This window comes from Maylandia zebra, linkage group LG16 (assembly GCF_041146795.1).
Source record: "Maylandia zebra isolate NMK-2024a linkage group LG16, Mzebra_GT3a, whole genome shotgun sequence".
Lineage (NCBI taxonomy): Eukaryota > Metazoa > Chordata > Actinopteri > Cichliformes > Cichlidae > Maylandia > Maylandia zebra.
In genome coordinates this window covers 33,460,816-33,487,871 of record NC_135182.1, presented here as the reverse complement: position 1 = coordinate 33,487,871, position 27,056 = coordinate 33,460,816, and the positions used below count along the sequence as shown (strand labels likewise).

Sequence of the window (27,056 nt, the reverse complement as noted above, 5' to 3'; positions counted from 1 at the left end):
CTCGCAAAAAAATCACGGTTTTAGTAACGCAGTAACGCAGCGTGCGGGAAAGTTACGGTAATCTAATTACCGTTTTTGCAATAGTAATCTCTTACTTTACTTACGTTACTTGAAAAAAGTAATCGGATTACAGTAACGCATTACTGCCCATCTCTGCTACTCAGTAATCAATAATACTCTAGTGCTATATTTTTGACTTACATTCAAATGTATAGTGTACATAATATAACAAACTCACATGCATCTGTCCTGAATAAGCTGCTAAAGGCTGATAGTGTATGGAATTATGTAGGGACTCATACGGTTCTGATTTTTGTGCATTCTTTGTGACAAAACCCACTTATTATGTTGAGTTTGTGGGATAAAGATTTTTAAGCAAAACCAGCTAACCCAAGACAAGGAAGGGTAGAAAGCAGCAATAGAGGAATTTAGTAGAGGGGGGAAGCAGGTTAACCACCAAAAGTTCACTAACTCAGCAAAGTACTGGGAAAATCAACAAAAGAGAGAAAGAACAAAGCCCAAGAGACTCAAAGGCACACAGACTAAATATGCACAGGGAAGAACAATGGCAGGAAATAAAACACACACCAGGAAAAAACCTACAGAATAAAATAACTTGAAGCACCACACAGACATACACATGTAGAGAACAGGCAGGTAGGAAGCACAAAAATACGAAAATAAAAACTAAGAGATACTTTTAAAACCACCGAATGTCTCTCATTCTTTCTGTTTGTTTTTGTGCCACCCTGACTGCAAAAACATCTTAGTGATGATGTTGTCTTTCACCTTCCATCTACTGAAGTTTAACTGTGGAAATGTCGACTTATATCAAAGACTGAACGGCATTATTAAAACAAATTGGGCATGTGTCCTTAGAATGTGATTCAGTGATAACATCCCTATTACTCTATTCAAGCCTAGGTTTTGGTAGCCAACAACAAGGAGCAAACATGATTATAAGTTGCACAAGAAACACCTGAGGCTCAAACAAAAACAGCTGTTTTGACTTTGATTCTTGGGAAAGGAGTGTGTGATTAAGTGCCTGTCTTTCCTGAGCTTTTGTAAAGTGGAAATTCAGGAATTGTGCTTGAGCAAAGTTAATATAGAGGGACAAACATGTAACTCTCACAGCATTACCGCAACTATGAAGGTGTGAAAAGTGCATTGAGAAAAATCCCCAATTACAGCTTGCAAAGCAGAGGTGGGTGAATTGATCCAAATATCAATAATATCGACACTAATACTGGTATTGGTATTAAATCGATATTAGTGCACTAGGATCAATAGTTTGTTTCTATCCTTTAAGTTCAAAATGTAGCCCACTGGACTGTGCTACATACAAAATATGAGGTTTTTTTGAAAATAAAAAAATAATCCAGAATAAACTCGTGTTCAGAATTTGCAGATTAATGATGCTCCATCTCATAAGTCACAACAAGCTACCTTTATAAGTTAAAAGTATCAGTATCTCTATTTTAATTGAATGAATATCAAAATTTACACTGTTGCACACCACTACTGTAAAGTTAAGTATCAATTAGTTAAGGAGCCCCAAACTGACTGTTTCACCAACAGCTGAAAAATATGGCAAAAGAATAAACCATGCATTAATGCAGATATTACTGTGTAAACAGTCAATATCATTCCAGCACAGTCCGAACAGTTTTAGGAAGGAGGAGGGTCCACGGAAGAATGAGGCTTCCAGGTCAGTGACTTAATCTTGCTATTAGTCAGATGGATCTTTTCCTTCTGCATGTCCTCTGGCACAACATGGGATTTATTGAATGTATTTCTGCAATAATTTATCGTATGTGGAGCGAAAGAGTCCACCACATGTCTGACTTTTGTTCTTTTGCCAATATCAATCATTGCTGAGTAATCTGTGATGAACTCAACTACAGAGGCACGACATATTTGTTTTATCTCACTCAGAGAACTACAATATCATGTGACCTGTCAGATTAATGAGGCCTGCTCACTCAGTTTACTGGCTCCCAAACATGGCTCCACCCACCATTATAATGCCTGTGCTCTGACTGCACCCTTTAGGGCAGGGTGTCAAACTCAAATACACAGTGGGCCAAAATTCAAAACTGGAACAAAGTCGCGGGCTAACATTAATATTTATTAAAAAAAAATCTTCCTCCAGATATAGGAATGAATCTTTTCTTATGGACTCAAATAAGTTTTGCTGGAAAACTGAATATGGAACAAGCAAAGCTTAATACTAAACAATATATATATTAGCTGTATAATACCAGTAGGCCAGCTCTAATAGTAATTTGGTATGGCTTCGTGGGCCAAATGTAATTAGGCTGCGGGCCAAATTTGGCCCGCGGGCCAGAGTTTGACACCTATGCTTTAGGGCATATTATACATGTTCACTATTAACCTTCTCACACTGAACATCAAAACTCCTTCCTTCTCACAAAATCCGTGCCACTTGTTTTTGTTTAGCGGGAGACATATGGGTGGGACAGCTCTTTTCTCAGTCACCTGACACTTTAGTTATGCGTTTTAGATGAAAGGTTGGGGTGAGGTCTCCAGAGAACCTGATATTATTTTTACAAACATGTTGTTCTAAGTCTGTAAAAGGATACTTGTGGCTCTGGATGGGACAGAACTAAACATTTTCTTCCTTTGCAAGCTCTTGGAAGAATTTGGCTCCATAACTGCACAACAGCCAATTTTTAAAAGAGTTTTTCAAGTGTTAAAAGTTAACATGTTGTATATAACTTGAATTACTTAAGAAGAAGAAGCGAAATGAGGCAGGGCTTACTCATTGTGCCTGTCAGCTCTCAAGACCCTCTTTGCTGCTTTCAAAGGAAAGAGCTGTGGGTTTTGTGGCCTGCCGATTCTCTTTTCATCAGCTTGTTTCCAGCTGTTTTTAGTAGAACAAACTTCTAATAAACTGACTGCTATAAATTGACAGTAAAATTATGCAATTAAAATCTAGAATTACTGCCTTGTGGTTGTATGATTTAAACAGGCAGTCAAATGCAGGCTTAAATTTATGTCTTGACTTATTTAATGGTCAAGGACCTTACTTAATTACTTGCATTGCAGTTTTTCTCAGCAGAGATGTCAATGGAGGAAGTGACACGAGGAAGGGGAGTCAAGAAATGTCTCACATGCAAAGTATGATCACCATTTCCCTTCTTTTCTATCTCACTGATAAAATGTGTCCTTGTCAAACATATGATGTCAGAGTGAAACTGTCCTTTTGTGACATTTTGTCACAGTTCGTGTTTGAATACTTGAAATATGAACAAAAGTGTGTTTGTGTGTTCCAAGCAAACAATTATAACATAATAACAGATATAACCATACAGCAGATGTTCCTGTAATCTCACGTTTACAACAACTAGACCACATTTTTTTGTGTTAACAGTGACTTTGATTTCCAATCTTTGATCATCAAAATGTAATCAGTTACTTCTTAACTCCAAATGAATGACTACCAGATTTGAAATAATTCATTTCACTATGAAGTGAATGATGGAAACACTCAGCGTCCTTTAACAGTAATATTCACTTTTTGTGAATCTGCAAAAATGGTGTTTTTTTTTTTTTTTAAAAGGGTTTTTTTATTTTTTGTTTTTAGTAAACAACTAATTTAGGGTCACTTTTAGTCACTTAGGGCCATCATGTGACAGTATAATCTTTGAATTTGGACAGTTGTCTGGCTTGGAAGGAGGACATTCTGGATCCCTCTCTTATAACGTGATAAGTCATCTCTATTAAGGCGTCACCCTTACTGTGCTGGGTCACTCGGACTAAATCATGATATATTTTAATCCTCCATGAAAGTAAAGATTAAAGCTCTCTATAAGCCTGTTGTGGGAACAAAGAAGTGGACTCATGCAGTTGTGGCAGTTCGTGATGCCTGGTCTGTACTGCATGTTCTGTACTCATAACCGCTACCAGCAGTTTGGAAATCATCCTACATCCTTCTCTGTGAGGACTGCTTTGTAAAATGACACACCAGTTTGAGTTACAGTGCAGGCAAAGCTCTGGCTCACTGCCACACTGCGAAGCTAAACCTGGAGAAACAAAAAGTGTTTACGAGTGAGGACTGAGTTGGGTTTAAAGTGTCCAATCACTCCGCATCGGTGTGCAAATGGCTCTAACAGGACATACACAACAAGCCTCAAAGCCCTGAGTCCCAAAGTTTTCCTATTGCTTTGAAAGACAATGGGACGCTCCCGACACCATCCCCCGTGACACCATCCAGCGGCTCCAGTTCACCGGCTTCACCTCCCCCACCAACCACAGCAGGAGCCTTTGCACAGCTGGCCACCTCAGAGGCTTTATTCAGGCTGAGTGTGCCTAAGTTTGTGTCAGGTAAAAACTAAACCTGTTGTTACACATGCACTTCACTTTTTTAGACATGCCAAACCAGAGCACACTTGAAAACCTCAAATGTGTAATACAGCAACTAACAGTGTGCCCTTTTTTATACACAAACATGTCAGAAATCTTCTTGTAAACACCCAAAGGAAATTTATATGTGATGAACATGATCTTAATACATCCATCTGACAGCAGTGTAAATCTGCAGACTATTGCAAATGAACTGAAAGTTCGTAACAAGGCAACAGTGTCCCAAATTCTTTCTCTATGGAACCCCTAACCTTTGTTAAGGCCCTTCATCAAACTTCCACACATATATCCATACTCAAGACCAGTTTACAGCCTAGCATGCATGCCTTTGCACTGTGACAGGAAACTAGAGTAACCCAGACCAAACGTCTGCAGGTGCAGGAAAAACATGCAAACCACATGCAGCGAAGTGCAGACAGGATGGAAAACTGAACTTTCTTACTGACTGAATGTTCATTTATTGGACCTCTAAAACTCAGATCTATTACTGCTTCTTATTTATGCATAGCTCCTGTATCTGGGCTTGCAAAAGTTTGTGAGCTAAGATCAATGACTGTAGAAATGGCTAAGATAAGATATTTTAGACTTAATTTGAATGGCTGAAAATACCTTTAATAACAAAGTAGTTAACCTTGGTTAAAATATGTTTCTGGATGTATATGCTGTGTCAAACTCAAGTTCAGTGCACAGTTAACATGGAAATCTACCCACTGCCTGAGGCATCTTGTGTGCATATCTTTGCGTTTGGACTTTATTATTTGTTGTTCCAAATATGAATATGGCAGTGCAAAGCAAAACAAAAACTCAAATCCTTGAATGATAAACAAGACTCTATTTCATGTAATTAAAGTCTTTAAATGTGTCAGTGGATTTGGCTAAAGAAAAAAATATGAGTACACAGCTATGATACCTATTTGCACACATTCAAACATATTCTATTTAAAGCTTCACTGTGGATGTTTGATCTACTAACTTCCTTTCTGGCTGTAAGTACGCTCTTTTTACCATCTTCCTGTATAAACTTGTTTGACGTCCGACACTATTTAAAGTCATCATGGCTAGAACATAATACTTACTTGGCCTGGCCCTCATTAAAAGACAACATCTGTTGTCTTTCAGAGAAAACAAATATTAGAGCAATTTTTGTATCACTCAAATATCTGCTTCCAATATGTTTTTCAAATTGAAGCTTTACATCTGACCTAACTTTATTCCTTTGAAGTTTGAAAAATGTCTACTGTACATCCCCACATGAAAACAACTTACATAACCATGAAACTGGTTATATAAGGGAGGGCCATATCGCTACAGAGGAAAACAAGACAAAGCTCAGCCACTTTGTGCAATTGGTCTGCACCCTGCTGGACTGTCTTCCAACGTTTCACTTTGAAAAATAAGGCGAGGGCTGAAGTTTTGCACAGGCATCACTGTGTCACATTTTAAATACTTCCACATGTAAATGTAATGAAAAATGTAAAATGTAACTACGACACACTTTAGCTGTACATCAATGTGCAGACCTGGAAGAAAGAAGCATGAATTTTGTTGTTGACTGGATTTACAGGACACTGCCGTATCACACGTGGTAGTCAGTAGGAACCAAAAAGTGAGCCGTCACTGTCACAACAAAGGTTTTACCGATGAGGGGGAGTGTACTCGTGCTACTGTTTTAAAATCCAGCTTAACCCGAGTTTAAATAGACACAACCTTTCGGCAGTGTGGTCACAAGCTAATCTCCAACCATCACGCACACAAAAACATAAGCAAACAGAGCAGGATGTGTAAACAGGAGTTCTGTATGGATGGTCTTATTACAAACTGACAGCTCATTAGGCACACAGGCCGCTTTGTGTGCTGGATTTCTCTTTTGTGACGTATCCTAGATTGAGGTATTAAAATAGCAAAGGTCTCCGTATGCCCTTGTATGGATCCTGAACAGAAGGGTGTTTTGTGACAGCTCCCTAATGTCACAGCTATCAGGCTAGAGCCCCTCAGAGATCAAGTATGGTAAGCAAATAACATCAATCTGGTCTTCAGTATCTTTAAATACAATTATGGTGACAAATGACCCCTTTTCAAACACATCTAGAAACAGAGTTAGTAACTTGTAAGAAATGTAACGGTAAAGGGATAAACTCATCCAGACATACTTATTTGTTTGTATTTGAGGTGTGTTTTCCTGTTGGCAGCCTCCAACATGTTTACTTGTGTGGGCCCGTCCTGGGAAAAATGCAAATTGGTTGACAGGTTTGGTTACTCCAAAAGAAAACAGTGATTTTAATGGTTTAAAGTAAAGAAATGAAAGACTTTTGTTCAGTCAGTGCAAACAAGTTTAACTGTACATTCAAAATCCCTGGAATATCTTAACATATAAAAAAGAAAGAAATTTCAGGAAAAATCCGTCAACACGAATTCCTCTCATCATACATTCATACATACACACATTTTTTACTTCTTATCTTGGACCAGCTCATAGGGGCAGTGTCTGAGCAGAGACGCCCAGACTTCCTTCACCCCAGCCACCTCTTCCAGCCCATCCACGTCATTCCCAAACCAGCTGAGAGATATAATCTCTCCTGCGAGCCCTGGGCTTGCCTCCATCCGATAAGACATTCCTTAAAAACCTCATCTAGGAGGCGTCCAGGAGGCATCGAAGTCAAAAGTTATGGTCAGGCTATTATAGACAAGACATGTGCAAGAAGGATATGTGCAAATGTGCCAATATAGTACAGGAACAAATACCCAAACCAGGTCAACTGGCTCCTTTTGATGTGCAGAAGCAGCGGTTCTACTCTGAGTCCCTTTCAAATGACCTCACTCTAAGGGAGAGTAGAGCCAACCTTCAGATTCTTTCAGTCACTACTCAGAGCTCATATCAGTCTAAATTCATAATCTCACAGGTGGTTAAATTGACAGCTCCATTTTTATGCTCAGCTCTCTCTCTCCCACAACAGATCAATACATCCCAGTTGCCCAGTCAGTCAGTCTGCACCAATCTGTCTGTCAGTCTCATGCTGCACTCGTACCAGCTTTAGAACAAGACCCCAAGGTGGGCCATTTACCCTTTTCTGGCTGAGAACCATAGTCATGGTTTTGGAGGTGCAAGCTGGAAATTTCCACCTGATGAAGCCAACAGAACCACCTCATGTGCAAAAAGCAAAGATGAAACGACTGCAGTTGTGACCGACTTAGCTTATGTGTGGAAGAAGAGTCAAATGACGTGTAGAAACTCTCCCTTTCTGTGAGTGCCTCATTCACATAGTCACAACAGCCTCAGTCAACGCTTTTATCTGACTGAGGTTTCAAGTTTTGTTTAATCTGATAACACACAAAACCCTGGCTCTTAAGAAAAATAACTTGCTACATAGTCCATCTCCCTGTGATGCTCTCCTCGTCTGTCTATGTTTGTATTTGCGCCAAGTTTGTGAGTTCTTGTGTTGCAGGGTTTTAATTGTAGTAGCAACTGGTGCAGTGGAGGTGGAGTATTAGTGTTAGTGGATTAGTGGAATACCATTGTATATTTGTCTGCCATTCACACCTTACGTCAGGTGACCTGATAGGATGAGGCAAAATCTCACAGTGGTTTCACCCCAGATCTGTGGCGATAATGACCCGAACGTTCCCCAAGCATTGGCTTATGTGACAAGGCGCATGATTAAGGGTAGGTCAACACCCATTAGGGTCTAAATACCTGTGATTCTCCAACTTCTGGTTGTAGAACTGAAGAAGCCTCTTGATGAGAGGTGTAGTGTCTTTACATAACTTAAACTCCAGTCACATTTTTTCCAAGCTCCTTACACTACCATGCTGTGGATGACTGAGAACCTACACAGACATTTTATGAGCCTTCATTACTTTTATCCTCATGTACCAAAAAACATGTTTTGTGTGAGCGTTGTATAAGTTTCTCGGAGATGGTGTTTTCTCATAAAGAAAACTTACTGGTGATCATCAGCATAGTCACTGTTTCTGAACTGAGGCTCTGTGTGTGTGTATGTGTGTATATATATATATATATAAAAAAAAAAAAAACACCCAGCACGCCCCTGCGGGCGGTTTATCCTTCAAGCTCGGGTCCTCTACCAGAGGCCTGGGAGCTTGAGGGTCCTGCGCAGTATCTTAGCTGTTCCCAGGACTGCGCTCTTCTGGACAGAGATTTCCGATGTTGTTCCCGGGATCTGCTGGAGCCACTCGCCTAGCTTGGGAGTCACCGCACCTAGTGCTCCGATTACCACGGGGACCACCGTTACCTTCACCCTCCACATCCTCTCGAGCTCTTCTCTGAGCCCTTGGTATTTCTCCAGCTTCTCGTGTTCCTTCTTCCTGATATTGCTGTCATTCGGAACCGCTACATCGATCACTACGGCCGTCTTCTTCTGTTTGTCTACCACCACTATGTCCGGTTGGTTAGCCACCACCATTTTGTCCGTCTGTATCTGGAAGTCCCACAGGATCTTAGCTCGGTCATTCTCCACCACCCTTGGGGGCATCTCCCATTTTGACCTCGGGACTTCCAGGTTGTACTCGGCACAGATGTTCCTGTACACTATGCCGGCCACTTGGTTATGGCGTTCCATGTATGTCTTTCCTGCTAGCATCTTGCACCCTGCTGTTATGTGCTGGATTGTCTCTGGGGCATCTTTACACAGCCTGCACCTGGGGTCTTGCCTGGTGTGATAGACCCCAGCCTCTATGGATCTTGTGCTCAGAGCTTGTTCTTGTGCTGCCATGATTAGTGCCTCTGTGCTGTCTTTCAGTCCAGCTATATATATATATATATATATAGCGAAATGCCCCCCTGGTGCATTTATAAGAATATAATCTGAAAGAGATCTAAATCTAGGAATTAAAAATAAATAATAACTTGCTAAATTTGGGTAAAATTAGGAGATAAATAGGTTATACAATACTATAATAATAACTATACAATACTAACTATACAAAAAAGACACGACAAAGACACTACGAAGTGGATTGTGCAGTAGGTATTGAATACTAGGTTCAAGTTATGGTCAGGATATTGTAGACAAGACATGTGCAAGATGGAAAATGTGCAAATATAGTATAATTTAGATGTGTGTTCTGTAACTATGTGACCGAGTGCAAATAAGCATATTGTTCCCAGGTCCAGTCTGTAGTGGGTTTGTGGAAGTTTTTGTTGTTTTTAAGTCTTTTGGTGAGTATTGTAAGGTGTTTGTGAAAGTCTTTGTGTATATCAGTCCTTCGGTGGTAGTTAGTTGAGAGCTCTGACTGCTTGGGGGAAGAAGCTTTTGCAGTGTCTGGCCATTACGGTTCTGATCCTGCAAAACCGTCTGCCAGATGGAAGGAGGGAGAACAGTGCGTGTGAGGGCTGGAAAGTGTCCTTCACTAAGCTGTTCAAACGTCGGATGATGTGTCTGTCGTAGAGTTGGGAGATGGATGGGAGAGGGCCTCCAATGATCCTCTCTGCTGTCCTCACTATCTGCTGCAGAAACTTCATTTCAGCAAAAATGCATTTCCTGTACCAGAAGGTGATGTAGCAGGAGAAGATGTTCTCAGTGGTTCCATGGTAAAATGATGGGAGGATGGGAGGAGGAAGACTTGCCTTCTTCAGTTTCCTAAGAAAGTAGAGACGTTGTTGGGCTTTCTTCGTGATGGTGGTGTTCAGGTTTCAGGAGGAGTCATCTGATATGTGCACACCCAGGAACTTCACACTGTGGACCATCTCAACAGCAGACTGTTGATGTGCAGTGGAGTGTGGGCCATTAAGCTCTTCCTGAAGTTAACAGCCATCTCTTTAGTCTTCTGAACATTTACAGGCAGGTTGTTATTCTGACACCAGTCCACCTGGTGTTGTACCTCCTCTCTGTGTTCAGTCTCAGTGTTTATATGCCTGGAAGTGTTTGATGTAACTAAGAGAGGCCTTGTTTTCTACTTTGTCATGTCAAGTTCTTGCAGATGAAGTTCTATAGAGCACGGCAGAAAAATATATCCCTATTGCCAAAGGATGTACTGAAAGGTTTTACAGTTTTAACCACTGTAAATGCAAGATTGTTTAACTATCTTCTCTGGGCATCTGTTGGGTTTTGTGGTCAGTGTTTCAGGCTAGAATCTGCTGATTAGACCAGCATGTGGTCCTACAGGTGGAGAAAGTCTTTAAATTGACACAGCAGGGTTATTATGGGAAGCGTTTAGATTTAGTATGTGCTGAGTAGGTAGAAGGGTGGTCAAGGGTCACGAGGATTCACAAGTGAATGAGCTCTATGGTGGTGATGTCAGAACACTCGAGGAACATCTGTGGTGGGATGGGCCTCCTAGATAACAGTGCTATTATTCAAACTCTCATTCGACTTTCGTTTCATGTGGTCACTTTGTGTAAGAACCACAAAAGCATTGTTTAACAGTGATACTCCTGAGTGGCTAGAGGTCTCTCATTAGTCATGTATCTGTGGATCAGCTTGATGTTCCATTCAAAGGTCAAAAAAGGAACAGAATCACATTTTCTTAAAACAGGGAACTTTGTAGAAACCTTCAGGGACTGATGCAGTAGGAGCTGCCTCCACCTCAATACAGCTAAAACCAAGGAGATAGTGATGGCTTTTAGAAGATCTAGGCCATTCCAATCATCAGTCTCCATACATGGGCAGGACACTGAGGTGGTGTACTCTTATACACCACCTCAGTGTCCTGACCACCACTCTTACTGGTGGTGGTCAGAGGGCCCGGTGGCGCCAGTGTCCGGCAGCCTCGCCTCTGTCAGTGCGCCCCAGGGTGGCTGTGGCTACAATGTAGCTTGCCATCACCAGTGTGTGAATGTGTGCGTGAATGGGTGGATGACTGGATATGTGAAGCGCTTTGGGGTCCTTAGGGACTAGTAAAGCGCTATATAAATACAGGCCATTTACCATTTACCATTTATAAATATCTGAGGGTCCTATTGAAAGACAAGAGGCCCAAGAGTACTGATTCTCTTTACAAGAAGGGGCAGTGCCACCTCGTCTTCTTGCAGCTGCTGAGGTTTTTTGGTGTGTGATGAGATACTGAATATGCATTTGATCATACTGTGGTGGCCAGTGCTCTGTTTTAATGCTGCTGTGTGTTGGGGCCCAGCTTAATGGTCAAAAACACTAAGCAACTGGGCAAGCTGGTGAAAAAAGCCACTGAACAAACTGAAATCTATAATGGACAATGTCAGATTTAAGTCCTTTTAAACATTATTTTTTTCGTTTATTTATTTATGGTTATGACTGGAGAGATGTTTGTGCATGGATGGAGCAGCCGGATGTTTGAATTTCGACTTGGGGATAAATAAACTATCTATCCTAAGAGTTTGAAAGCACATGATCTATTCTCTGAACACAGATAAGTGCTGCCCCCTACTGATGAAAATGTCAAAATTTTAAAAAGCGCACCAGTTCAAAAATACTGTATAATGACAACTTATCAAAAACATACTCCAAACATACTCCAAATGTTAAGTTTTAGATGATGATGATGATGAAGATGAACAAAGCTCCAGAATCTATGGAGGAGTTTCTGGATGTAAAACATTTGAAAACTTCACAGACTCTCATTGGACTATATCAGGCGCTCAACTTGTTTTTTGTTGCCCATATTGGATACTAAAAGTGAAGACAGGAAGTCTGGGGTTAAAGGTTTTATTTCTGGGGTTGGATTGCATATTACGTGAAAATTCAATAAATTCAACCACGCAAATGCAAAACTTGTGTGTCATTTGACATCCCCCTGAATTCTTAGTAAATTGGCAAATCTATATAAAGCAATATTGCAGAAGTTCTACATTTACACAGCTTTTGCTTATTCACAGTATTACATGTATACTCATGTACCAATGTGTGGGAAAAGAAGAAAGAAGAAAACTTAAATTTCTAGTGAAGTAAAGGTGAAAGATGTGCAAAATAAGACGATTCCCAAGGCCGCAGACATGCACACGGTAACTAAGCATCAAACAGGAAATACTAAGTTTAGAGGGGGTTTTTTTTTTGCCCTTGCTTGAAACTTCTAACAAGGAATTCCAAACAAGGCATTTTCTCTGATAAAAACACGTTACACAATAAAACAGAGGCAATGATAAGTTTCCATTTTGTGGGAAAAACCCCCAAATGAACAATTTTGAACTTCGATGGTTAAATGCAACATGGAGTGAAAGGCAGCACTAAAATGGAAACTGAGCTCCTTATCTGATGGGGCTCTGGTGACTGTATTAATGTAGACAATGTATTTTGCACGTGCAAATTATAAATAAATAAATAAATAAATAAATAAGAAGAAGAAAAAAAAACAGTTTATAGTTTAAATTATCTACATTTTCTGCCAAAGGATCAAATTAGACAAAGTGACTTTTACATAAAGTGCCTCACTGGTATAATGTTTCCTGTCTGACATTTACCTGAGAGATCTGTCAAAATGGTTTAGAAGACAACCTGTTGTCATCTTATTCATGTAGATCGCCACAGGCAGATAGTGTGTGTGGGTTTGCCCACTTCCCTTGAGCTGAACAATTTGCTAATAAAGCACCAGCAACACAGCTCTGCACAACCATTTCACAAGGACTTTAACCACATCTCTGAGCAAAAACAACACTCCTGACAAGGTGTTCAACTTGTGCACATCACAAAGAAACGATGGAGCAACAACTTTTCATACTTTTTGTTTTGAAGTGTTTTGTTCTCACCAATCAAGCTGTGAAAGGATCAGAGGTAATCAGTGGATATCTTTGACATTGGTGCACTTGTTGTGAATGTGAGCAAAAGAAAAGGGGACTATGGATGTGTGCTAGACTAAGAAATGGTTTTCTTGCAAATTTTATTTCTAAATATTATGACACAATGATGACTGCAACTTGCTGCTTTATTGTTAACTTGTCTTCATCTTAGTACTACCGACTAAAATAGTTGCAATAAGCACCATCTACTTTGTACTGTACTATTTCTACCTGTATCCTAGTATTAACACATTGTTATGTTTTGCCCGCCTGCAGGTCTTCTCCAATTTGGGCAATCTCAATTTAAATTACAGCTATGACGAGGATGAAGAAATGATTTCAGAATCTTCTCCTTGCAATAAAACAGTGCCTGGATTTAACAACATGGGGATGACCGTAGTCTACATTATCGTGTTTGTTTTCGCCATCGTAGGTAACAGTGTTGTTGTCTTTGTCGTTTTCAATATGAAGAAAAGTAAAACCAGCACTGACATCTACCTGATGCACCTGGCGATTGCAGACCTGCTCTTCTGTCTTACCCTGCCGTTCTGGGCTGTGAAATGTAATGCTGGCTGGATCTTTGGAAACTTCCTGTGCAAACTCCTCTCAGGCTTTCAGGAGGCATCTGCATACAGTGGCGTATTCCTGCTGGCATGCATCAGTGTGGACAGATACTTTGCCATTGTCAGAGCTACGCGGGTCCTGTCCTCCCATCACCTGTTGGTCAAAGTTATTTGCAGTATTGTGTGGCTGGTGGCTGTAATGTTGTCCTTACCTGTGGTGATTAAGAGGGAGAGCATAGATACTGAATTTGGAGTGTCCATTTGCTTTGAAAACGTTACTGGTGAAAGCAGCGATCGCTGGCGAGTGACTCTACGCGTTCTGCGGCATACACTGGGCTTCTTCCTGCCTCTGGTGGTCATGGCTGTCTGCTATGGCTGGACTGTGGTGACTTTGTTTCACACACGCAACCAACAAAAGCACAAAGCTATGCGTGTCATCTTGGCCATTGTGCTGGCATTCATTCTGTGCTGGCTGCCTTATAATGTCACTGTACTGATTGACACACTCATACAGGGAGGATCTCTGGAACTGACTACATGTGAAACTCATTACACAGTGATTGCCATGCTGAGTGTCACCGAAATTCTGGCCTTCATGCACTGTGCAGTGAATCCGGTGCTGTACGCCTTTGTTGGGCAGAAGTTCCGTAACCAGCTGCTCTCAGCTCTTTACAGACACGGCCTCATCAGCAAGAGGCTCCAGATGGCTTACAGGAAGGGCTCTGCTGGCAGTGTAGGCAGCTTAAGATCCAGAAACACCTCAGTCACAATGTAAAAAAGCCCTGATGGATGATTATTTACAGGCTCAGGTGGTGGTCATTTTTTAAAATGCATCTTCAACTGGTCAAATGTCCTCAAAGTGCAATGTACTAAAGATCCAGAAAGTACATTGATGCAAACCACATATACACCATCAGCCCTAAATAGCAAATTCAGAGAAAGTAATAACTAGACATGTCACGTTTTTTTACTCCATAACTGCTTTTGCAAGTCGTGTGAATTTCCAGGAACAGATATCGGGGGAGCGAATTGTCTTTTTCTTTCTTTTGCTGAGATTGAAAAGGTAGCAGAAAGCAGCATCGCTTGGCTTAAGATAAAATAGAAAACAGGAGAAAACATCTGTGTAGAACGAAATCTGGTGGTAAAAATAGTAATATGCAGATGTGTCTGGGTGTTAGCATTTCACACAGCCAGTTCAGCTGTTTCCTTTGGTTAACAGGAGGATTTTGTTTTCTAAATAACTGGTCAGTATTTCTCAGTTTAACTCATTCCATTCTATTACTAGAATTTCCAAACAATACCCAAAATGAACTTGGTTCATTAGTAACAATGTTGCTACCAGATTTGAAATAAAATAGTGAGTTCAGTGCCTCACCTGGATCTCTCGTGGTGTAATGTTTGGTGTAACTTTTGAAGTATTATTTCAGCACGAATATTGATTACTGAATCTAAGCAGTGAGAATTCAGAGAAAAAGAACGCAGGTGTTCAAGTTAAAAAGAGAATCAGATAACATGGTTAGCACTGTCATATAGCAAGAGAGTTCTGAGAAAGAAAGTCGGGGCCTTCCTGTGTGGAGCTTGCCTTGTCTGCCAGGGTTTCCTCTGGACACACTGGCTTTCTCCCACAGATATTCATGTTAACTTGTGCTGTAAATCACTTTAAGTGTTTAATAAAACCATAAAAGTGGTATAGAAATTTTAGTTTGACAGGTTTTGTGCTTTAAGCATTCACAAAAATATTGTTGCTGTACATGTTCTAATGACGCTTTAGTGTGTTTGTTCATTAAGAATAAAAAACATTTAAAAATCCAGTGTTGGTGTGATATTGTGCACATTATTCTGAGGCTGTCCAGTAAATATTGTTACCTTATTCTACGCAGTAGTGAAGAAAAAAAGTCTCAGTCTGATATTATCTTTCACACAGGAAGAAGCAGTGGTGAAATCTGCCATCTGTTTCAAAAACAAGTTGTGTTTGTTTCTTTGATGAAAAGGTTTCATTTAAGTAACAGAAACTCTGTAGAAACTGATAGTTTGTGTTGTAATCAGTGATGTGCGAATGAGTCTGCAAAGTGTTGCTTCAAAATTAAAACTGCATGATATATGTGCACCGCACTGTGCTTCAAAATTAAATGTCTCCATTATGCAAGCTTATTCTTGTGTTACTACTAAATATGTGTTTAGGAAAATGTGGTATATCCAGATTTGTTTCTATTCAAGCATATTTGTCAAATTCCGTCTGCAGCTAAACTCAAATAAACGTCGTCTCACACTTTGTGGTAGTCTGGCCATTTCCCTGTTTCCGGTTCTGCGTCTTGATGAATGAACAAGCTGTCTAAGAGGTATTTTTACCCGAACAATCATCTTTTGCACAACCTAATAAAGTGACTAAATCGACATTTGAGTATATTACAAAGGAAAGTTCAGCACTGTGGCAGAAAATCTTTTTGAAAATTCCTAAAGATAGAGATCTTCCTTGAAGAGGCAGACTTCAAAATGAAACTTTATTGCAGATCTCAGATTTAACGCCCCCACTACAGTCTCCACTCTGTTGGAGTTTTGTAACAGAATCAATCACATGTAAACACACATGTGATGGTTTCAAAGCACCTTTTCCAAAAACATGTGGAGCAGACCCACCAGCTGTAAGGCTTTTCTTCTGGGAGATGGAGCTGTATTTTGAGATAATCAACAGCATTCAGCACTGCCAACTTTAACCCCTGAACAGCCTAATAATTAACTAAAAGTAACTAAAATGCATGTGAGGGCAGCAGTGCATCAAATATTCTGCTGGAATTAAATTACTGGGAATATTTTGACAGAAGACTTGCACATGAAGGTTAAGAAATAAAAACAGAAAAAAATGAACAAAGCTTAGGTTCAAGAGTTCAACCAGCTCTTACAGGTGCTTCCTCACTTTCAGAGCTCTTAGATGTAATCAACGCTTCCTTTAGTTAACAGAACAGATGCATTTGCCCCTGGACTTACACAGAAAAAACACTTCCTAATAACAAATTTGTGGATCATCATGACACTAGAGGTTAACGCAGATAAGCAGGAACTGAAAGTGGCTGCAGTAAAAGGCAGAATGGGAGGAAGTTGCATATTTTAATCTCAAGACAATTAAGACAGCATTTGGTGACATGCATGTTCTAGACTTCAGGCCCTCATTGTTAGCAAAGGGTTTTAATCCAAGGATTAAAAAAATAAAGTTGTTTGAGCCTCTAAAGATGATGTGTGTGTTTGTGTGTGTCTGTGGGGGGTAAAAATAGCACAATACTTAATACAATCATTTTGGTAAAACTATTAAATTAACTTCAATCATATCTTGATTTTTTGTTAGACTTAAAACACCCTGTGGTGATGCACAGAGGCAAGACTGCACAAAAAGCATATTTCTGGAGCTGGAGCTGAATATACTTTGTGGTAAAAGGAATTACCACAAGAACACACCCACGCGCACACACAGGCTGCACAGTTGTGACCTTAGTCACAGAGAAGCAGAATGAAAAAGGAGAAGGAGGATGTCCCATATTAGGACATTTTTCATGCCAGTGGTGAGGCATCGTTTCCATATTCAGAGGAATTTATTTTTGCTTATCTGCGTAATAATTTTAAATCGATATTGTGTGACATTTTTGTTTTTAGTCAGCCTCTGCAACATAGTCAAAAACACCATGAAAACAGTCACTTCAAAACACAGGTGTACGCTAATCACAGAAAACACACTGATGCTCTGAATCCCACACAACTTGTTTGAAAGCAAAACAAAATACAAACAAAACATCATTGCATTTTATTCCACTATGTTAATACTATAAATAAAAACATTTGCTGCACAAATCAACACACAAAAGCTCATCAGCGTTTTGCCCCCCTGCAGGTCAAATGTCTGAGGGGAGGAGTACCAGATCCCCAGAATGTTGTGCTAAAATATTAACTATTAACTATTAACTACTGGGCTATTTCTAGTGTATTGATATGTGAGCTGTCCTTCACGGGTGGCCTTGTTTCCAGGACACGCTGATGTGCTTTGTCTTATATATTTTTGATGTGCTATATATATAATTATATATCTATATTTTAACTAAAAAGAAAAGCTGAAAAAATGCAAATAATGTCAGGAATACAAAACAAACAAAATAATGAGATATACAAGAAAAAGAAGCTAAAAGGAAGATGGAGGTATGTGTTCACTGTGAGAGTTGTTGCAATGCAGTGTTTTTAATAAATAAATAAAAATAAATAAACAAATAAATAAAAATAATAACTTTATCTGGTGATTAACCATTTGCATGAAAAAACAAACAAACAACAGAACTTTTGTCCGACTATAAAATCCAACCTTCTTTTCATGTGTTATACCAAGTATTGTGCAAAAATCTTGAGCCACCAGTTGTTTCTTTATATTTTATTCCCAAGAAGCCAGACTTTCTTATCATTTTTTTTACAGTGCTCAGTAGTTGATGTTGGTCTTTCAAAGTTATTTGCTGGAGATTGGAGATTTTAAAAAACATTTAGGTTCATTGTTACTAGCAGGTTGTCAGAAAAATACATACTTTGCCCATTTCTTTATCTGAATCTATAAAAAAATGCCAAAGATATCACAGTTCAACAGACATAAAATAGCATTTTTGCACCAATAAAGTCCTAAAGAGCTATTAGCTGAATCTTTGGCATACCTCAGCATGGTGTGCAGTGTGTCTCAGTTAGGTGCAGTAAGTGAAGCCGATGATCTTAAGAAATAAAGAAAACACACTGCCAATTCAGTAGTGTTTTCATGGATGGGCTTAACCAGAGCCTGGGCCTCTACGTTATTGAAACAGAAAAGATCATCATTACAGAGAACAGAACCAAAGGCAGAGACAAAGAAAGAGCTCTGAATGTCCTTCAGAAGAACCCTGGAGAACTACTGCTGAAGATACTTAAAGAAATTACAAAAGTTCGGACTCTTGAATTTTATGTTTGCTATAATTGTACAAACTCTATTTTTGCATGACAGACTTTATTTCCAGGTCTGTTTACGTGGAAATAAAGTCTTGAACGATATATAATATGTCGTTAACTTTTGCTCCTACAATCCTACAATCTAAACACATCTGGTACCTGCACTGCTATTTCCGGAGTGGGCGGGGAGAAGCCTGCGCGTAGGCCGATTCCATGTTACCATAGTAACAGCATAGCCGCAGCTCATCTGTTGGTTGTCCGCAGGAGCTGTGGAAAAACTGCGTTAAAGTGGTTGCTGGGCCATTTTTACGCGCCGCGGAGCTGCAGGGAGCATCTCAGGACCGGGCAGGTAACATGGAGCTGTAATGGTGGATCGTATTCCACCAGATAGCCTTTGAGGTCATGCTTTCACAGCGCAGAAGATAACGTTAGCGGTCAGACCCACAAATTGTGATCAAGCCTGCAGCAGAGTGCGTTACTATTGGAGTAAGACTTCCGCTTTATTTTCAAAATAAAACTACGTTCAATTCAATTTTATTTATATAGCGCCAAATCACAACAACAGCCGCCCCAAGGCGCTTTATATTGTACAGTATATCCTATAATAATAGATACAGAGAAAAAACCAACAATCATATGACCCATATGATAAAATTTTCTCATATTACTGTGAAATCAGAAATTGTGTCAAGCTGTAAATTAAAAAATATAAGTGCGTGAATGCTGATTTTTTTTATGTGTGCTGGTTAAAGTGGTTAACAATCGCAGTTAAGGGTCTTTAAATACTTAAAAACAACAGCGTTAGTAAGTGTTTCAATGTGAAGGCAGTTTAACACAGTTTTCCCCAATTTTATTTTTAATTTTTTCTCTTAGCAACCAGTTTAATAGTTTAAATATTCATTATAATATTTTCTGCTCCTTGTGCATGTGACATCAGATGGGCGAGGCTATTAACATCCAGTGTTGGGAAGGTTACTTTTAAAATGTATTCCACTACAGATTACAGAATACATGCCCCAAAATGTATTTTGTAACGTATTCCGTTACGTTACTCAATGACAGTAACGTATTCTGAATACTTTAGATTACTTAACATATTATCGTGCTTTTTACAACTACATGAATGTACTATTGCTGTGTGATTTATTACTATTACTGAAGGTCCGCGGCTCCGAACCTCTGGCTAATACTTCGGGTTCGTGTTGGGCTCGTAGCAGAAAAATAGCTTTTCTTTGTTGTCTGGGTCAACTTTGATTGCGAGAGAGACGAGAGACAGAGAGAGGCGTTGAAAGACTGCTCCAACGAACTTATTGTTTCGGGGGAAAACACAAACACAGTGTACAGTCGAGTCTTAATAGCGTGCTTACAACTGGGCTTTTGGCTGCAGTGGTTATTATTATATTTACATGCTTCCAGCTCCCGTTTCTGCTCGATGACAACTCGTACTTTTCTCCTTTTTCTCCCTCCATCGCTCACAGACACATAACGGGTATGGTAGTTCATTCTCCCTGCAGTGCGGACTACACTGCTCATGAGGCTACATTCTTTAGCGCTATGCCTGTAACACTCTGCCTATTGCATTCATATTAAATCACAGCCGTTTATTTTCCAACAGAAACCAAACTGCTCGGCATAGCTTAGCACAACAACATCAACAACAACAAAAAGAGCTCTCTCACCCAGGAAACACACAGTCGCAGAGAGCGCGCGTAGCTGTCAAACAAAACCCAAACAGTCCTGACCCGCCACAATATGAAACAGGAAAATACCGCCGTGTAATCCATTTATTTCAACAAAGTAACTGTATTCTAAATACCACCATTTTAAACGGTAACTGTAAATACAGTTACTCATATTTTGTATTTTAAATACGTAACGGTGGTACATGTATTCCGTTACTCCCCAACACTGTTAACATCATAGCATAATAACTTATATTAAAGAAACATTTCAAGGAAAGATTTTTCACTGTGTTAAACATTAACCAAAACCACCATTAAAAGAAATTTAAAAAAAAAAGCTGAAACTGTAACGGTGCGTACACACTGAACACGGTAGACGCGACCAGAGCTTCAGGTGTGAAAAACATCTCAGTGATATCTCTTATATCACTCCCCTTTAAATAGCTGTCCAGACAGAACAAAAGTGTACATTATTTGTTGAATTGTGTTTCTTATTTAATAAGCACTCCTTTTAGAGAACAGTTGATGACGAGCCTGAGGTAGAAAAAGTCTCTTACGAGAAATAACCTTAATGTAATAAGTTATATAATGTGTCTAGATAGAGTTATAGTGTTATTTTCCAGGAATTTCATTTTTTTATTTTATAATACTAGTCACAATAATAATTATTATAAGAAGAAAGTAATTAATGACTTATTAATAGCTTATCTGTAATTCACAGCTGTAATCACACTCTGAAAAGGCCTAGAAGTTGGCTCTTCGATCTAATCCTCAGTACACACTGCAGTAGCTGCACATCCTTAATATCTGCACAACCTGTGCAGTGTGAACAACACAGTTTACAGTACAATTTCAAGCATATATATTTAATTTGTGTTATATACTGGGAGTTATTCTATTTTATAACTTTATAATATATTCAATTATTTAATTTAGTTTAGACAGTTACTGTTCTTCCTTCTTCGAGCAACTATAACCACACAATTTCCTCAAGGTTTAATAAAGTATTCTGATTCTGATTCTCTTTGAGGTTTGACACCCGTTTTTCCACTTTTACTTTGAAAGAACACTCCCGAAACCGGAAGTTTAGATGCCACAAAGAGTAACATTGTAGCTGCGCTCTTTAGCCGTGTTTCTGTCACAGTTATAACTCGCTATTAATACTCTAACGCCGTAGCTGTAGTTGCTGTAATGAAGTAGCCGGGGGGGATTCGTGCCGGCGGGCTAAGAGCCGCAGAGATACGAGCATTGTTAGCTTTCATTTCTTTAATAGCAGCTGAGGTTAGCACAGGGTATTAGCTGCCCTTGGTTTCGATTCACGCTGTAGTTTGGTTCTCCAGCAGGTTCTGAAGGACTCACGATGTCTAATGATCTCGCTGGAGTGTGGGAGGTGGCGCTGAGTGATGGAGTTCACAGAATCGAGTTTGAACACGGGACCACCACCGGAAAGAGGGTCATCTACGTGGATGGAAAGGTGTGCAGTCATACTGTTAGCCGGGGAAACACTGGACGTGTTTTGCTGGACTAATCTTATTTATTAATTTATTTGATTTTATTTGAGTGTTTCTGAGGTCAGCCTCATCAGCTCCTGTGATTTTCTGATTTATGCTCCAGGAGGTCCTGAGGCGGGACTGGATGTTCAAACTGGTGGGGAAGGAAACTTTCAGCGTGGGCAGTTCAGACACCAAAGCCACTATCAATATAGATGCAGTCAGTGGCTTTGCCTATGAGTACACCCTGGAGATCAACGGGAAGAGCCTGAAGAAGTACATGGAGAACAGGTCAAAGGTCACCAGCACCTGGTTGCTCAACTTAGACGGCATTGACTGCAGAGTGGTCCTGGGTGAGCTCCTCTCAGTGTTTGTATCATTCAGCTCTTGTCCTTTTACTTCTGTTACTGTGACAGCTTATAATTATGATTTTTTTATTCATACAGAAAAGCTCTATATTCAAGATTCTGCAAAAATTATGCAAAAAAAACCCCTCCCAACAACCCAAAACATGATCTCATAGGAGAAAAGATGCAACTTATTTTATAGCTTTAATAGGTTATAAAATACAAATATATATCTAAGATACATAAAGCTTTAATTCATCTACATAGTCAGTCAGGATAGATATAGACCTGATATTTAGCACAGTGTGATTTATGCCACTTCACAGCCACCCTCTAATATTATGCAGTAGCTGAGCCTAAGCTCCTTAACTACTCTAAGCTTGGACCATATACAGCCGTGTCTGTGATCTGGGCGAGTTAATCCTTCATATAATTGTACTGCTTACAGTGGATCAAGTGGCAAACTGCCTTGAAAGCACATGTCGCAAATAACCACTGTGCATTGTCTGCATTTGTAACAGAGATATCCCAGCTGGGAAAGAATGGAAATATTAAACTAAACTTTATATTAAAAACAATCTCTGTGGTTTGTCTTTCACTGTATGTAGTACATTTTGTACTATGCTTTATCCAGCATGTCTTGTTCAACTATTCACACACATTCATACAAGCACTTCTACACCTAAGCGCTTTCCATCTAACAGTCACACTCTGATGAGCACATTGAAAAACAACTTGGGGTTAAGTATCATGCCTAAGAATGCTTTGGCATGTAGACTGAGACAGACAGGAAAATGTAAATTAATCCAGAAACACTTTGTTCAAAGGATTCTGGCAAGACACAGTAAATACAACTTTTATTAAAAGTCAGGTTATCATGTTAAATATTCATTACCCTGATGTTGATCAAGATAACTGTGGTTGTGATTTTTGCTGTAACTGAGCAGCCTGAATTTGGTTCTTGTTGAGAAACAGAAACAAACAAAGACTTGATTTATAGTAGTCAAACAGAGCTCAGCAACTCTTTGGAATAATATACAGCATGAACAGTATATTAGATTAGCACAAAGATAATATCTCTGTGAAATGAACTCTAATAGGCTGTAATTGTGTGTAATTACTCATTTACTCAGTATGCAGCAGCCAGTGTTCTGCCATTGGAGGCATTTTCCATTTTTCTTGTCTTTATAACTCAGTCTGTGCATAGACTCATGTGGTCCTGCAGGTCTGAAGTCTTTTCTCTTCCCTGCCTTCAGTGAAAGTAACTTTATTAGTTCTGTTTAGTGTTTCACTGCAGAGAGCAGATGAATGCAGATAAAGATTAAGGCAAACAAGGGCGTTGCTCAGATCAGACGTTGCATCGCCTTTCAGTCACAAAGTTAATGCTGTGGCTCTTTAACAAATGTCAGCTGTGGTTTTATAATGTCAAGCGGAGAATCCTGTGCTGGTGCAGACCATAAATCTGGCTCTTAGTTTGCAGAAACCACCTACAAGTGATTAAATACGCAGAATAGATATGAGTCAGACTAGGACTGGAAACCACAAGACAGATAAACTTTCTCATTCCAGCACCCAGCAACATTACACCTAAAGTTAAAGCTAGTCACTAACCTGCTCTCACTGGCTCAGCAGCTGTGTCTGGGCCAGTTTACTTACATTTTTTTTAAATGCTTATCTGGTAAATATTAATTTAAAAAAATCTGTCTTTTTACTTTCAGAGAAAGACACCATGGATGTTTGGTGTAACGGACAAAATATTGAGACTGCAGTAAGTAAAACATGAGTGACATAATACAGGTTGTTATTAGAGCAGCAGTTCCCTTAGTAACAGACCACTAGTCTGTGACCCGGGGACCCTGCAAGAGAGATGGTATAAATCATAGATTCATTAAAGAGTGCTTATGTTGATGGGAGGCATTCACATTAAGGATTAGGCTGTGTGTACTTGTTTTGTGTATTAAAATTTGGTTTGGATATTGTCTTTGTGTTCGGATATGTCATTTTATCTGGGGTGTTGGTCTTATTATATTGAATAGTTAACAACAGTTGTAAAACCATAAGTTGTTTACTGATGATTGTTTGTGTATTCCTGGTTGTTGTTTTATCTGCTCATTGCCTTTGAATATAAATTGATTGGTTGCTTGTGTGGTGCGGTGCATTGTTTTCTTTTGGGATATCATATTGGATCATTATTTTCGTTTGGAACAGGACGCTTCCTTTCTTAGTTCACGCTTTTGCGATTTGCGCCTGCAGGGTGAGTTTGTGGACGACGGCACAGAGACGCACTTCACACTCGGAGACCACAACTGCTGCGTGAAAGCTGTGAGCAGCGGGAAGAGACGAGACGGGATCATTCACACGCTGCTCGTGGACGGCACGGAGATCGCTGAATGCACAGAGTGAGCGTGACTGCGCCTGGATGACAGCAGAGATCTGGTTTTGTATCTGTGACGCCGAGTGAGGGCGCGAGGTGATTTAAAGCTGATAAAGTCAGGGACCAACTGAGAGAAACAATGCATTGCTGCTGTAGTGTGCGGAGTATATTAGCCATATATATACTGGTGAAAGCTGTCCTGTAAATAGCATAGCTGAAGACAAAAGCTAAGTTTGAGCAGTTTTAGAAGACCGAGGGCAGCTACTAATGCCAGAAACAAGCATTTACTGTCTCCAAATGTTCACACTGGATATTTGATGTGTGCACTGGTCTTTATAATCATATTAACACTATTAATCTCAGTAATATCATCAACACGGGAGTCCAGATGTGCCACATTATTCTCTCTCAGCCAGGGTTTTAACACGAGCAGCTGCTTTTGAAGAAGTACTGTATCACACAGCCAAATGTTACCAGTGAGCTGTCCCAGTAAACCCTCACCTCATTCTCTCTTACCTTTGTGCTAGCTTTCTTGTATTTTCAAATGTTGTGGAGTGGGAGGTTCAACAACGGGGTAACTTTATTCCTTGAATGTAGCAGTGGACTGGTTCCTGTTCTGGTGTTGGCCTGTTACATGCTTTGTGTTTCCATTGGTTAATTCTGTTGATATGAAGTGATTAGCTTCCAACAGCCTGCTGTTGATGTGTCAGAATATTTACAGGGTGCGTTGTTCTCAGTTTTCACTTAGGCATAAATCATTTACACAGCTGCAATCACTCACTGATGTCCAAACATACTTTAAAGACGTTCTGTTCTCTTTAGAAAGATCTGTGACTGTGTTGTGCTGTCAATTCATGAGGTAGTATCATAGAGTGTATGATGGACAAAGCCACTGTGATGTCACCCACATTTGTCAAAGCCACATTTTTGGACCCTTCAGCTGTCCACTGTGACCCTCTTAGGGTTTTTAAACCAGATGTCACAGAAGCGGGGTCGATCGGTCATTGCCCCCATTATCGTCTTTCTGAACATCATGTATTAGATATGATGTAAATGTAGTGATTGATACCACTGATTAATTAATGAAGTGTTTACCGAGGTCACAGCTCAAATGACAGAGGGCTCCTTTTCCACTGAAATCTGTTGAGTTTTTTTTCCTGCTAACTACAAGTACAGAAGTCTCCCCCTGCTGGCTATTAGAAAGAATGCAGGTTAAGGCATTTGCTTCATTTTACCAGTATGGAAGCTATGTCCATCTTATACATGCAGTCTATGGATAATACAGAATTTGAGCTAAAAATATTTTAATAAAATCATGGTTATTAAATATTAAGGATTTCTCCAGTGTATGTGAAGCAAATGTTTGGTAAGAGACGTTCACTAAGGCTGTACTCACACTAAGAAAGCTGTGCCATACCCGAGTATGTTTGTTTCCCATTTTCCAGTTTGTTTGACCAGACTGCTGCATGCTCCACCCCAGCAGGGTTACATGAACTGCCCCAGTCCAGGTTCAGTTGGACTCAACATGTGCATGTTATGTGACCACTAATCGTGCACAAGTACTTACATGTAACTCCAGCACTTGTTCAATGACAGCTGCCTGTGTGAAAATCACTGTGTTCAGCACTTCACAAATCTATAAGGCATATGAGAGGATGAAGTGTCAGCACTTTAAAATGAAACTGGATGCATAACATCATGAACGTCACTGTAGACACACACTGATGCACACTCTGAGCCCAGACTGTTAAGGGTGAGTGCAGGCGATCAGTGGAGTGGTGACAGCCATGATGTGTGTGAGTACATCCTCACTGTTAGAAATTGGAACCCAGATTTACTCAAACACTGAGCCAATCCAAACTGGGTTTAGGCATTAAAGAAAGTACTGTTGGTATCTAGAAAGAGAGCGCAGTGACAAGATGACATGTAGGAGATTTTGAACTGAGATTTTTGCCCCTGCTGCATATATTTCTATGAGTTCCTTTTTCTAGGTGCAAAATATACAGAGAATTCTTAAAGCTCACAAACTGATTTACTAATGTTTGCAACACAATTTATTGCTAATCCTGATAATATTTAATCCAGAATAAAACATGAAAATGTTTCCAATTGTTATTTTTGTGCTTGATATTAAAATGAGCTGACTGTGTGTGTGTGTTGGAAACATAATACGTTTTGTAAATCATTGGTAAAGCTAACCACACCTTTGAGCTCACATGCCGTTTTGCCCCATGTAGTAAATCTGGCCAACTTAGCAAACTTCATCTGCTGATGTCTGTGAAACTGAACTGAAATGCAGCTGAAAGCTTCGTGAAACGGACACACTATTTGTTTTTCCTGTCAAACTGTTTCAAGGGTCAAAGGTGAAAATGTTTCATGCTCAGTAGACTGTGACATTGTATAGTTATGATTACCTTCTCACTCTGTTTTTCATGTGTCGTGTATACAGGAATAATGTTTATACATGTATTTCATTTTGTAAGTTGTTTAAATTTTATTTTATTTTATTAAATTTGTGTAGTTGATCAGGTTTTGTTGTTGAGCTTTAAGTAAAAAAAAATCTGGA

At 39.6% G+C, this 27,056-nt stretch overlaps 2 protein-coding genes across 4 annotated transcripts; both read left to right on the top strand.

Annotated features, from left to right (window-relative positions):
• The first annotated feature begins 12,945 nt into the window (after positions 1-12,945).
• Positions 12,946-15,464, top strand: cxcr2 (chemokine (C-X-C motif) receptor 2). The gene is made up of 2 exons (XM_004559214.4): positions 12,946-13,085; positions 13,367-15,464. Exons 1-2 carry the CDS (start codon positions 13,011-13,013, stop codon positions 14,426-14,428), a joined length of 1,137 nt encoding a protein of 378 aa, XP_004559271.1. The 5' UTR covers positions 12,946-13,010; the 3' UTR covers positions 14,429-15,464.
• Positions 15,465-18,801: 3,337 nt separating this feature from the next.
• On the top strand, positions 18,802-27,015 carry LOC112429921 (fas apoptotic inhibitory molecule 1). Of its 3 annotated transcripts, none has more exons than XM_024801278.2 (5): positions 18,802-18,946; positions 21,623-21,753; positions 21,894-22,122; positions 23,835-23,884; positions 24,370-27,015. In XM_024801278.2, exons 2-5 carry the CDS (start codon positions 21,640-21,642, stop codon positions 24,517-24,519), a joined length of 543 nt encoding a protein of 180 aa, XP_024657046.1. In that variant the 5' UTR covers positions 18,802-18,946; positions 21,623-21,639; the 3' UTR covers positions 24,520-27,015. The 3 variants fall into 3 exon arrangements, with proteins under 3 accessions (XP_024657046.1, XP_024657044.1, XP_024657047.1); XM_024801276.2 differs by having other exon boundaries at positions 21,620-21,753; XM_024801279.2 differs by lacking the exon at positions 18,802-18,946 and adding an exon at positions 19,008-19,083 and having other exon boundaries at positions 21,620-21,753.
• Positions 27,016-27,056: the final 41 nt, after the last annotated feature.